Source organism: Hippopotamus amphibius, chromosome 8 (genome assembly GCF_030028045.1).
Source record: "Hippopotamus amphibius kiboko isolate mHipAmp2 chromosome 8, mHipAmp2.hap2, whole genome shotgun sequence".
In the NCBI taxonomy this organism is placed as follows: Eukaryota; Metazoa; Chordata; class Mammalia; order Artiodactyla; family Hippopotamidae; genus Hippopotamus; species Hippopotamus amphibius.
Genome location: NC_080193.1, coordinates 91754545 through 91768820, shown reverse-complemented (window position 1 = coordinate 91768820; position 14276 = coordinate 91754545). Strand labels below are relative to the sequence as shown.

At 36.5% G+C, this 14276-nt stretch overlaps 1 protein-coding gene across 2 annotated transcripts in view; it reads right to left on the bottom strand.

The window, feature by feature from the left end:
- Positions 1-14276, bottom strand: part of BARD1 (BRCA1 associated RING domain 1) — a 72437-nt gene that overhangs the window by 18826 nt on the left and 39335 nt on the right. For both annotated transcript variants that reach the window (XM_057747253.1, XM_057747254.1), the window contains exon 6: positions 13370-13542. In XM_057747253.1, the coding sequence (XP_057603236.1) occupies positions 13370-13542 (173 nt within the window). The remainder of the gene's footprint in view (positions 1-13369; positions 13543-14276) is intronic.

Sequence of the window (14276 nt, the reverse complement as noted above, 5' to 3'; positions counted from 1 at the left end):
ACTATCAGGTTCAGTTGCCCTTTCTTCTTGGGAAAGTGCTAGGTAAACACTGATCAATGTGTATTCTCAGATTCACCTACCTGCCCAGGTCCTAAAAAATTTAACTTTCTTCTGGCAATAGTTTTTCTCAAACCAACATATAATACAATCAACTGTGTTTCAACTTTCTGATTTACGACAAAGTGACACAAGTTACTGTACTGGAAGTTGGGTCTTCCCAAGTTCCCATACATTTAAAGCAGACAAGGTCACCTTTATTTCAAAAGGTAGCTGATCTTATCCACTACACTTGATACTTCTCAATTTCATTCTCTATGATGCCCACACACCAAATATGCAATTTCCTCACATACATATCCTATAAGTATGACAATCAAAAAGAAATCAATATTCTAGATCTTAAACCACCAAGTGCAAAAATGAACAACAAAAATCTATCAATGCACACATAAGGACTTTTTAACAAAGACAAATGTAGATTTCTCCAAGGAAATAAAATTTAAAAGCCCAATCAAGTGTACTTTAATGCACAGTAACTACAGCATAGTTGTTTTACACAAATACAAATAAAAGTTCACTATGACAATATTTAAAAATGTTAAGTGAAAGCACTTCCCAATGAACCACTATCAGCTAACGAGGACTTTAAATCAAAATTAACCAATGAAACAATGGTCTTTGAACAAGTAAGATGCTTTTACCATCTAAAGAACTGCTTCATAAAATGACTAGCAAGATCCTGATTTACATTTAGAGTCCTTACTACACAAAGTTTACTATCTTATATGGTCCTTCAACACGTGGTTTCTCCACTTGGATTATGGATGGCTTCTGCTTATACACAATTTACTAAACCCTTAGCCCTCCTGCATTGCTAATGCACTGGAGAATGGCACATTAAAAATGCTACAGATTGAAATAATCAGGTAACCTTTAGTCCTGCATCATGGGAGATGGAGCCTATTAAATCTTGTCATGATTCTGCTTTGCCATGGACCACTGAAATTTCCAATTAGACACAAGTTTCTATGTGACACTTTCAAAAACCATAGCAAGAGAAGACAGGGCATATGTAAGACTTCTTTATTACATGGGCATGAAAAAGTCATAAAACTTTTTTTCTCATAATGGTATATTTGAGTAGAATAATACTTTGCTTACAGATTTATGTGAAAAATCAGTTTAAAATATACATAATTATAGAGTTATTCTTTAAAAAAAAATAGGTACTACATGGAGGAAAAGTCACAAGGAACTATAAATGTGTCTAATTATTAATTGAAGGCAGTGATAAATCAATTATTCCCCATCACTACATAAGGAAGAAGTGTTTTTGTTTTAGGTTTACTGCAACACTATGGACTTAAATAAACATCAATAATTTACTTTGCTATTTTATTATAATGGGTTACCAAGGGAGCTTATAGAAGGATATTTTTTCTAAATGTTCGTAAATATAGCATGTTCTCTATTTTCTGACATACTTTAACCTAAAACCTTAACCTTAAACTATGCATTTTAGAGGGATACAGAAGACTTAGAAAACAGTGTCCTTAGCCTTGTAATCCTACTGAGGACAAATACTCATTCAACAGACAAGTATAAAACTGATAAGGTATAAACCAAGATACAAGTAATGAGGTGAAACATGAGATGCATTTCAAAGGAGGTAAAAAAATACACATTAGCAAATAAAATGACCTCAAACCCAGGACTAGAAAACTAGAATTTGGTTGATGAATGTGAAGTGCCCCTAGAGGGAATAAGCAATGTGATTGTTGAAATGGATGGAATTAATGGAAGAAAGCCTTCTATCAAGGCTGAAGAGTTTAATTACTGTATGCTCATGTGTCTGAGCCAAATATGACATGGAAAATTGATGACATAATCGGGCATAAAGCAATAGTCATTAGAGACAAAGACAGTATGTAGCTGTGAAAATGGAAAAGCTTAAGTGTCTACAGCTTAAACTGTATGGATCAATGCAACACCAATATAATTTAAACTATTTTCAGAACATAGGAAACATCATCTTTACTGCTGAATTTACATGTAGTGCACGACAGTATATAAACAGCTTTCATATGCACTACTTTTGACAGTTCATTCTCTTAATGACCTACCAAAGAAAGCCCTTCATAATTCAGTGAATTGCAAATGAGTACATATAGATAATATACTTTATCAATACTAAATTATAAAAATTGGTAGGGAAACATTTTATACAGTCACTAACCAAGAAGGTATCTTTCTGATTCTAATTTTTTTTTCCTGTTCCTTCACTACACAGTATATTAACAAATTTTACCAGTTTTTTCCCTCTGATAAAGTTCTGCTCTATTCCTTTAGCTGTGATTTTTTTTTTTAATTTATTTATTTTTTGGGGGGGGGTACACCAAGTTCAATAGCTGTGATTTTTAATAATTTTAAAAATATTTCATATAAAACTTTTGAAGATATGAAGACTTTAAATTTTAACTTTAAAATCTTGACAGAAGATCTAAGTGCCCATAAATTACTACTTTTTACTATGAAAAAGTTACTAAGAAATACTGGAGGATCATTTATCTGATACACGTTAATGGATTCAACATAAAAATGCATACATGTATTAATATACATGATATATGCATATATCACAACTAGTAATAATCATTTATTTAACACACACAGAATGAGTATGTGTATACACAGTCAGCCCTCTGTTTCCATGGGTTCCATGTCCACAGATTCAACCAACAGCAGATCAAAAATATTTAAAAAAAAATTTTTTTTTTTTTCAGAAAATTCCAAAAAAGCAAAACTTGAATTTGTCATGTGCCAGCAACTATTTACATAACATTACTTATAATACCTAATACAACGTAATCTAGTGATGATTTAAAGTATATGGGAGGATGTACATAGGTTATATGCAAATACTATGCCATCTTATATAAGGGATTTGAGCATCCACAGATTTTGGTATCCATGGGGGCCCCTGGAATCAATCCTCTGTGGATACCAAGGGGCAATTGTGTACACACAGGGGAAAAGTTACAAACATCACTTCGTAATCAGTTTGGCAAACAGTCATTCAAGTACTTCTAAGGACTCTTTTAGTCACTAAAGAACCAATGAGATAAAAGGTCCGGACAGAGCTCAGTGGGGCAAAAGCAGAGGAAAGAAAATAGGAAGAACTTAAAAGCCTGGTGAAGCTGCTTAGATGTGAAAAGAGGAAGAATAAAAGGGGGTACCGAAGTAGAATAAGAGCCTCCCAGCAGAGAGAAAAGCTTGTGTGAAGGCCTTGAAGTGAGCTAGTGTGGCAAATGAGAAACACCAAAAAATTTAAAAATAAAGAGAAGAGCAAGAAAGAAGAGAAGAGAGAAGAAGACAGAGAGAAGAGAGAGAATACACAGGAGAATGGGGATGGAAATGTAAGCTGTGACCAGAAGGAAAAAGTTGGTGCTGCAGAGGTGGACTGTCTCCTTGGGGCACCAGAAACCCTGCAGACCTCTCCAGACGGTCGTAAGCACGAGGCATGGGATCAGTAGAGTAGGGCAGCTACACAACCAGACAGTCTGAATTTAGATTCCAGCTCTGCCACTCAATAGTTGTATGACTTTCGAGGTATTTAACCCCCTATGCCTCTGTTTTTCTCATTTCTAAAATGAGAACACAACCCACTTTGTAGAATTAATATATGTAAGGACCAAATGAATTAACGTATCAAAAGCACTTAAAACAATGCCTGGCAGATAGTAAGTGCTCAATAATTGCTTGCTGTTAATATTATCAGATTGGCTTTTTTAGGGAGACAGATACAAAATGAAGATACAGGAACATAACATTCCTGTACATCTCGAGTGTTGACCGCTTCTCTTCACTTTCTCCAATTTTATGACACACTTCACTCATGCTTTGTAATAACAATTTGGATGTACACTAAAGGGAAGGACAGAAGCCTGGTTTCTTGGTAACATTAAAATAGGAGTAGATTTATGTTGTCCTATATGGTACAACATAAAGATAAAAAGTATGAATGGTACAATGTAAACATAAAAATTATAAACTAGATGACTTTGAAAATTCTTTTCCTCACTAGAAATCTTTTCAATCACTAAGGCTAACAAAAAGGAAGCACTTATTAAGAGGTGTTTAATACTTCAGCTGTTTTTCAGGCGTTTAACATTTTGGTTTTACCCCAAAGGTAGAGTTCAGAATACAGTATAGCCCTTCAATGCCTTTTTCCCCTAAAGAATGATAGAATAGAGACTTTCTAGGTGGCGCAGTGGTTAAGAATCTGCCTGCCAATGCAGGGGACATGGGTTCAATTCCTGCTCCAGGAAGATCCCCCATGCCGTGAAGCAACTAAGCCCATGTGCCACAACTACTGAGCCTGCACTCTAGAGCCTGTGAGCTACAACTACTGAGCCCGTGTGCCGCAATTTCTGAAGCCCACATGCCTAGAGCCCGCACTCCGCAACAAAAGAAGCCACAGCAATGAGGAGCCCATGCACCACAATGAAGAGCAGCCCCCACTTGCTGCAACTAGAGAAAGCCCGTGTGCAGTAACAAAAACCCAATACAGCCAATAAGTAAATAAATAAATAAATTTTTTTAAGTTAAAAAAAAAAAGATAGAATAGACCCCCACCTGTAACTCTGCCCAAGATGAGTTTCACTACTAGTGGAAAAGGAGAAGGAGAGACTGACAAATTGAAACTTGCACTTGCACATACAGATCATTTGATCCCAAACACACATGCAAAAAGGCATTTTTACTAATGCTAAATCTATCACACATGACATCTTGATATCAAGACAGTCCATGATGAAATTCTTTATGAACAACTATGAAATTGCAAACACATAGATTCTAATTTTTCAAGTCACTTGACTTGTAAAGCAAGAAAAAGCAGAGAAATTCAAGAGAGTGACATGCTTTTTTAAAAGCTATAAAATATAAATTACCTCTTATAGATTAATTTTTAAAAAATTAACTAGGGCAGTGGGATAATTAATAAGTCCAATAGTCTACATACTATTTTCTAATTAAGAATTCTACATCCTTGCAAGGAAAACTTGTTAATAGCAGACCAACTACTAAATCCTAAACTCTATATTTCTGTTAAAAAAAAAGCACATGATATGCTCCAAACACTCAAAATAATTCTGATGTGACTGGAATAGCTTCCAAGTTCACACTGGAATAGCTTCTCTTTAAGTGGCTTATCCTTCCACATGCACAGAAGGCCATGTGGAAGGATAGCCAATGAGGTTTTGAACAGTTGTCAATATAAATATTCTTGAGCAACAAAGACGTATAGAAGATATGAACCTTATTCTCATATCTGAAGTTAATATAGAACTAATTTTCCCTCTTGGGTAATGGACTCTTATTTTAGCCCATAAGAGATAAATTTCTCATGCAAAACACAAGCTAATTCAGAGTTAAATGAATTAACACTATTCAAATGCAAGATGCATTTTAGAAATGCCAGAGTTTGCACAGCAAAAGCTCAAAGCAGGTAAGAAAGTATTCTAAGCAAAATATGACTTTAAGAGAACAGTAAAGTATTAGAATATTTAAATTAAATCAAAGATAAAGTCAGAGCTACGTATATGGCCTCAGATAAAACTATAAAATAGGTAAAAACTTTGTTTTATTGTCAATGGGGTTGATTTCAGGATAAATTTAATGGGATAACAAAAAGTCCATATTCTCTTTAGTACCTGTATTCTACTATTAATACACCAGTATTTCAGAGTGATGATTACTAGTAACCAAATTGAGAGAGATCTCCAAATATTGTATAGTATAAAAGTTAGCAAAATAAATAATGTTATGTCAGGTTGGGAACAAGGGACAGGAAATAGGAGGTAGGGTGGGAATTATTTCTGTACGGTACTCCATTCATGTCCCCGAGATCAAAGAAGGTGGAAAACATCCTGATTATCTTTAAGAAGCTATAAGTATGATTTTAATATAAAAACTTGAGGGCAAAATATGAAAGCTAAAACAACAAATCATTTTAACTTATAACTATAGATGCAAAAGTCTTGAATAAAACCCTAACAAATTAATGCAAAGTATTTGTTTAAAAAATAGCACAATACACTAAGTCAAGTTTATCACAGGAATGCAACATGCTGTAATATTTTAAAATGTGTTTATGACATCAACAGGCAAAAAGTCTAACATCACCTCAAAATCATTTAATAAAATACAGTCCTGTTTAAAAATGGTAAAATAACTGGAAGAACTTTTTATTTTTTTTAATTGAAGTACAGTTGATTTACAATGTTGTGTTTTCTGGTGTATAGCAAAGTGATTCAGTTACACATAACATATATACACATATACATTCTTTTTCATATTCTTTTCCACTATGGTTTATTATAGGATATTGAATGCAGTTCCCTATGCTATACAGTAGGACCTTGTTGTTTATCTATTTTATATATAATAGTTTGTATCTGCTAATCCCAAACTCCTAATTTATCCCTCCCCCACTCCCTTTCCCCTTTGGTAACCATACGTTTGTTTTCTATGTCGGTGAGTCTGTTTCTGTTCTGTAAATAAGTTCATTTGTATCATATTTTAGATTCCACATATAAGTGATATCACATGGTATTTGTCTTTCTCCTTCTGACTAACTTCACTTAGTATGATAATCTCTAGGTCCACCCATGTTGCTGCAAATGGCATTATGTCATTCTTTTATTATGGCTGAGTAATATTCCACTATATACATATATACCACCTATTCTTTATCCAGTCCTCTGTCGATGGACATTTAGGTTGCTTCCATGTCTTGGCTATTGTAAATAGTGCTGCAGTGAACATCAAAGTGCATGTATCCTTGAGAATTACAGTTTTCTCCAGTATATGCCCAGGAGTGGAATTCCTGGATTATATGGCAGCTCTATTTTTAATTTTTTAAGGAATCTCCAGACTGTTTTCCATAATAGCTATACCAGTTTACATTCCCATCAACAGTGTAGGAAGGTTCCCTTTTCTCCACACTCTCCCCAGCATTTACTATTTATAGACCTTTTGAAGACGGCCGTTCTGACCAGTGTGAGGCGGTACGTCACTGTAGTTTTGATTTGCATTTCTCCAGTAATTAGTGATGTTGAGTATCTTTTCATGTGACTCTTGGTCATCTGTATGAGAAGATTTCTATTTTTAATATTGATTTTAATATTGACTTGTAAACCTGCAGCCATTTTTTTAAAGAACTTTTGAGGTACAGTTAACAGACAATAAACACCATATATTTATAGTGTACAATTTGGTATCCCAATCTCCCAGTTCATTCCACCCCAACCCTCCCCGCTTTCCCCACTTGGTGTCCATATGTTTGTTCTCTACATCTGTGTCTCTATTTCTGCCTTGCATTTCCTGTTTCCTAGTTGTTAGCATTTGCCTCATGTATTGAGGTGCTCCTATATTGGGTGCATATATAATTGTTATCTCCTCTTGTACTGATCCCTTGACCTTTATGTAGTGTCCTTTCTTTAACATTTTTTATTTTAAAGTCTATTTTATCTGATATGATTATTGCTACTCCAGCTTTCTTTTGATTTCCATTTGCATGGAATATCTTTTTCCATCTCTTCACTTTCCGTCTGTATGTGTCCCTAGGTCTGAAGTGGGTCTCTTGTAGACAGCATATATATGGGTCTTGATGTTGTATCCATTCAGCCAGTCTGTGTCTTTTGGTTGGGGCATTTAGTTCATTTACATTCAAGGTAATTGTTGATATGTATGTTCCTATTACCATTTTCTTCATTGTTTTGTTTTTGTTTTTGTAGGTCCTTTTCTTCTCTTAAGTTTCCCGCTTAGAGAAGTTCCTCTAGCATTTGTTGTAGGGCTGGTTTGGTGGTGCTGAACTCTCTTAGCTGTTGCTTGTCTGTAAAGCTTTTGATTTCTCTGTTGAATCTGAATGAGATCCTTGCTGGGTAGAGTATTCTTGGTTGTAGGTTCTTTCCTTTCATCACTTGAAATATATCGTGCCACTCCCTTCTGACTTGCAGAGTTTGTGCTGAGAAATCAGCTGTTAATCTTATGGGAGTTCCCTTGTATGTTATTTGTCGTTTTTCCCTTGTTGCTTTTAATGACTTTTCTCTGTCTTTAATTTTTGTCAATGTGACTGCTCTATGTCTTGGCATGTTTCTCCTTGGGTTTTTATCCTGCCTGGGACTCTCTGTGCTTCCTGGACTTGGGGAGCTATTTCCTTTCCCATGTTAGGAAAGTTTTCAACTAGAATCTCTTCCAATATTTTCTCAGGGCCTTTCTCTCTCTCTTCTCCTTCTGGGACCCCTATGATGTGAATGTTGATGTGTTTAACATTGTCCCAGAGGTCTCTTAGGCTGTCTTCAGTTCTTTTCATTCTGTTTTCTTTATTCTTTTCCACATCAGTGATGATCACCATTCTGTCTTCCAGGTCACTTATTTGCCCTTCTGCCTCAGTTAATCTGCTACTGGTTCCTTCTAGTGTATTTTTCATTTCAGTTATTGTGTTGCATATCTCTGTTTGTTTGCTCTTTAATTCTTCTAGGTCTCTGGTAAACCTTTCCATCTTTGCATCCAGTCTTTTTTCAAAGTCCTGGATCATCTTCACCATCATTATTCTGAATTCTTTTTCTGGAAGGGTGCCTATCTCCTCTTCATTTAGTTGTTTTTCTGGGGGTTTTATCCTGTCCCTTCATCTGGTACAAAGTCCTCTGCTTTTTCATTTTCTCTCTCTTTCTGTGGCTGTGGTTTTCAGTTCCACAAGACAAAATACTGTTGATACTGCTTGATACAGCTGTCTGCCCTCTTGTGGAGGAAGCTATCTAGGAGGCTCGTGTGCGCTTCCTGATGGGAGGGACTGATGGTGGGTCAGCCAATATTTTTTAAAAATGAGAATAAAACAAAAAAAATGAGAATAAAACAAGCATGCCATCATGATTATTTTGTAACATTGTTCTGGAAACTGACAAATGCAGTAAGAAATGAAAGTTAATAAATGATCATTAGATCCTTCAAATTAGGTGTTTGCTAGATATAAGAGAAACACACTGAAATCAACAGCTTTCCTCTATATTAGGAATAACAAGTTGTATTTATTAACAGAATATCCACTTCACCAGGGCAACAAAAGAATCAAATACCTAGAAAAATCTCAATAAATAGTTAGTTGCATGTGTATACAAACACACATATACAAAAGAGATGAAAAACTTTACTAAAACATATAACAGAAGACTTAGAGAAACATACCACGGTCCTGAGTGAGAAATCAACTTTAATAATCCACTATAATCTATACACTTATACAATTTTAATCAAAATCATAATAGGATATTTTTGAAAGCTAACACAGTAAATCAAAAACAGCCAATTTCCTACTTCACACCTCACTGCTACTGTCACCACTTTAACTCAAACTCCCATCACTTCTCCCCTAGATTCTTGGACACACCTCTTCACTGAGTTTCCTGCCCAGTGTAGAGGTGAAAGTTTTCAACTTAAAATTTAAACTCTTTCGCACACAAGGCCTTTCACTGCCTCTGCCCACTTTCTCTGGCCTCTCATCCCAATCCTCCTCCCTCCCGTCATTCCAGTATTGCATCAGCTCCTAGAAGGAAACCAACAAGCAGCCTGGCCTTAGTAGCTTAGCATCCATCATCCTCTTTCTGAAGAGCCCATCCTCCTATTCTTTTTCTTCAAATTCAGTTGAAGTGCTACTTCCTCTAGAAAGCCTTTCACAATTTCCTATAGTCATATTTCTAGCCCCTATCCTAGATTTTCACAGAATCTTGGGGCATTGAGCTGTGAAGGCATGTATCATTCTGTTCCGTAACCACTAACATATCTGTCTCTTCTCTCCTACAAGAAGCAGATAAAACAACTGGGGAGATGAAAAAGTAAAGAGAGCGATGAAGAAGAGAATGAGAAAACCTAACAGCATTTCATTGGAAACCCCAAAAAGAAGGCATCTAAATAGAAAGAAGACTTAAAGAAGATTGCCAGAATGTCTGTTCTAGAGCTAAAGAATGCCGTTTAGAAATTTAGAATAAGCAAAAGGACCCTACTTATCTACAACCTCAATTAGTTAAAGTACCAAGGCCTAAAGAAGGAAAGATAAAAGAATAGTTTTTGCCCTTTCTGGTTCCTACCCCTCTTCCAGGGGTGGAAAGAGTCTAGTCCTGGTTACTGCAAGATACATTAAGAGTATAAGATATAATAAGCAGAGAAAAAAAAGAAAGCATGCTTGCCAACTCAGATTCCAGAGTCTGAGACATTGATGGCTGAAAAGGAACAAGAACTTTAGGCAAAAAATAGAGCAGCAAGAACCTTATATAGTCTCCATGCCCCACTCCCTATGCTCTACTTAAGAAATGGAAGGCGGCACAGGAACAAGTTTCATCTATTCTCACCTGTAAGTACTTAACTCTAGAAAGACAATATACAGAGCACTGGCAGAGAGAAAAATAGACCTTACAAATGTCAAGGCTAGAAGAATCACTTTGGATAGCCTGGATCCCACAAAAGGTAACATGGATGCCCAATGGGCAAGAGACTAACAATTCTGCCTGGGGACCAGACATCATCCACTCCAACATCTACCAGGAACCCACTCTTACCACCCTAGACAAGGTACAGCTTATGGAAACTTGGTTTTAGACATTCTCTTCACAATTATAGTCAAGTTGGGAGCAGAGGGAGGCAATTCCTATTCTCATCAGCCTCTTTTATCAAGAGAGGAAAAAATATGCCATCTTTTTATGCATTCAAACACTTACTAATTCACTCTATAAATAAATGTGGGTATAGACTACGTTAGGCACTCGGCAGGTCTGGGAGAGCAGGCATGATCCCTGGTACGTAGAGCATACAACCTAATGAGAGGAGAGTAAGAAGCAGACACACTACCACCTCTGTTCTATGACTGGGAGGAAGCGCAACACACGGACAAAGGTTTGGGAAAGCCAACAGAAAGAAATGATACCTAAGATGAAACCCAAAGAATGAGAAATAGACCACCAAAAATGAATATTCCAGACAAAGGGAAAGCATATTCAAAGGTTAGGAAGCAAAACAGCTTGGCACATTTTAAAGAAATAAAAACGTAGGAAGGCTAGTGCAAAAAGCGGCTGAAGGAGAAGGGGGACAGGAGGAACTGCGGAGAGACGGGGCTGGAGAGCTGAGGAGAGCCAGATCATCTGGAGCCCTACAAACCAGGTTCTGAAGTCTGACTTTTATTTTAAAAACATTAAGAGCTGCCAGTGAAGAGTTTTAGGCAAATAAGTCATTTGGCCAGAACTGTGTATTTTGAAAGTTCCTGGGCTGCTGTATGAAAAGTAATCTGAAAAGGAAACCAGTTAGGAAATGGCGAAGCCAATCAGGTCAACAACTACCACAAAATAAAATAGAAAGCACAGAAAATACTTAAGTATGATGACCAACAGTCCAGAATAGAAGGAATAAGGATGTTTAGAAACCGCTCCTGTGCTGTTATACCCTAGATTCATCCGACTCAAGCATTTGCCCTACAGTTGCCTTACTATCCTCTACTCAACATCATTCCCAACTTCTGTCACCAAATAAACCTTCTTCCCTACTATCCTAACTGTACCAACCAGCTCTCCAGTGCAGTAGCCACCTGGCATATGTGACTATTTAAATTAATTAAAATACATTTTAAAGTTTAGTTCCTCAGTAGCAACAGCCACAGTTTAGGTGTTGAACAGTAACAGACGTCTAGTGGCTACTGAGTGCCCAGCACAAACGGGGCATTTCCATGAGTGCAGAATGATCTACTAGACAGTGCTGGGCTATCGATGTACCTAACTAAACCTGCCACTTCACAATGTAAGCCTGTTGAGAACAACACAGCTATCTGAGAAGGCACCTGTGAAGGCAGATCCACTCACTGTCTCAGGCCCTCACCTTGTGTACTAATGAGCTTCAGAGTGTAGTGAAGAATCATGGTATACAAACCATAAGACAGGCTCTGTGTTTTGGTTCATTAATCCTCACTATGCTCTAAAGAAATAGAAAAGCAGCAGACATCACCCATGTTTTATAGGCGTGGACACCAAGGCACAAAAACAAACCTGCCTGAGGCTATAAAGTCAATAATGGAGTCACAAATAAAAGCTAGAATCACTAATGCCCTGACCAGTGCTCCATTTATTAGAGGAGTCGTGGCTGATTTAAGAATCCACGAATGGAAACTACTCTGTTTCACCTGACCCAAGCAACCACTTGCTCTACCAAATGGATTGCTATGCCCACAGGAGGGTCATATCTGTTACATGTGTATATATATGTGTATACACACACACACACATGAACCTAGTATAATTCACATGTACGTGTGTGTGTGTATGTAAAAGAACAGAAAAATTTTTAAATATTAGATATGTATTCCCCAAGCTTGCCCCAACTATCTTATCACATATGACAGGAAATAAGGGATATTAAAAACACTTACCAAAACTAACAGCACCAAAGTCTGGGACCTCCCTCTGTTATTGTTTTTCAATTATATTATATGATTACCTATTAAAAAAAAATTACAACCTAGAAGCTCTGCAGTTTGTAATCCTTATTTGCCTCTGTAACCAGAATAAGTCCTGACTTTTGTGTGCTCCTTCCAAACCTGTAGAAGTAATGGGGGTACAGAGAGGCGATTCTTGCATTTTCATTTCAACTACTTTGTTAATGAAAAGCGTAAAATAACATATATGGAGACATAAACCAAGTTAGAGATTAAAGATATAAAATCCACATACACTATTTGCTTGTGACACTCTCGACAACAGCAATTTTAAAATGCGGCCGCCAGCATTCACTAATGCATCTTGTGCCCTAACCCTGCAAAACAGTTTACCCAGAGCTTCATTTGAATGATGTAAAAAAATCTAAGAAATAATTTGACTGCACTTGCCTAACATCTGAATTCTTACATATTTTAACTGTGGTTATACTAAATAGGCAAAAAAAGGGAGAAAAGGAATAGAATATTTAAAACAATTCTCAAGCACTGGGAAGCATACCAAGTACTTATATGCTTCTAATTCTTGCCTTATTAATAAGTATGAATCAATCTATATAATATAAAAACTAAGTGAATTTTTCCAGAAAGTCAAAGCTTCCAAAATTAATTTACAACTGTTTCTGAATTAAAAGAGCAAATCTCCCTCAAATATGTAAGTATCGTAAAAGAAAAGAGCATGAATGCTGATTTTTAAATCCAGAATATAACTGCCACATCTAAGTTTAGTTGTGAAAAAAAACAGAGCCATCAACTTGGGTAGTAAAGTCTCTGCTTCATCATAGACCTTGATTCAAGAATAAGTAAGAAAAACAGTCTTTAAGTTGAACTACTTACACAGCGTTCCTGGAGGCTCCATAGGAGAGTAACAGCTTGACTATATCCACGTGCCCGCTCTTGGCTGCATCGTGAAGAGGTGAGTCATTCTGGTACCCAGTGGTGTTCACCAATGCCTTGTGCTGGAGCAGCAATTCCACCACCTCCAGGTGCCCGTGATTGCAGGCCTCATGCTAATTAAAGATAAACAAGAGGAGTGAGAAGAGTGATGAGGAAGAGCAATGAACAGTATCATAACAAAACCACACGTTAGGAAAACAAATGTGAACCTCGATCAGTAAATTGGTTCTTACCTAAATACTCCTACAGAATATAAGTTATTGACCAAGTAAAAGCCACTATTAATAGTCTTTCTGGTCAGATATGTGGCAATCAAGATTCACGCAATTCATGGAAAAAGATTTTTTTCATTTGAGGCTTGGGTCAAGCTCTCTTTATTTGGAAGAAAATATAGCTTTGGACCAATTATAGCTCCTAAATTGTTCTACGGTAAGAAATTTAAAACAAGAAAAAAAAGAAACATAGAAAATATTTAACAACCAGATCATGCATAAAATCTGAAATCCTCCAAGGCTAAACAGAGCTCACTAAATCAGGTGCTCAGCCACAAGCTAAGTGATATGCCTGCGTATATACATAAGCACCCAACAAAGCAAACAGCCTTTGCAGACAAAGCCCCTCCAGTCCCTGAAGCTACAAATACTGTATGGCTGGGGCCAATAAGAGAAATAACACTGAGTAGGTACTCAGAAAGAGCTTACTGAATGCATGTTCAAAGATGCTTCACATGCACATCTTTCCTTATGTTTAATGATCTGCTAACAATATGCTGTATTCTAATTAACCTCTGGCATACCGTGCTTTTTAAGTACACACATTCAAATCTTAATAGGCGATACACTACATT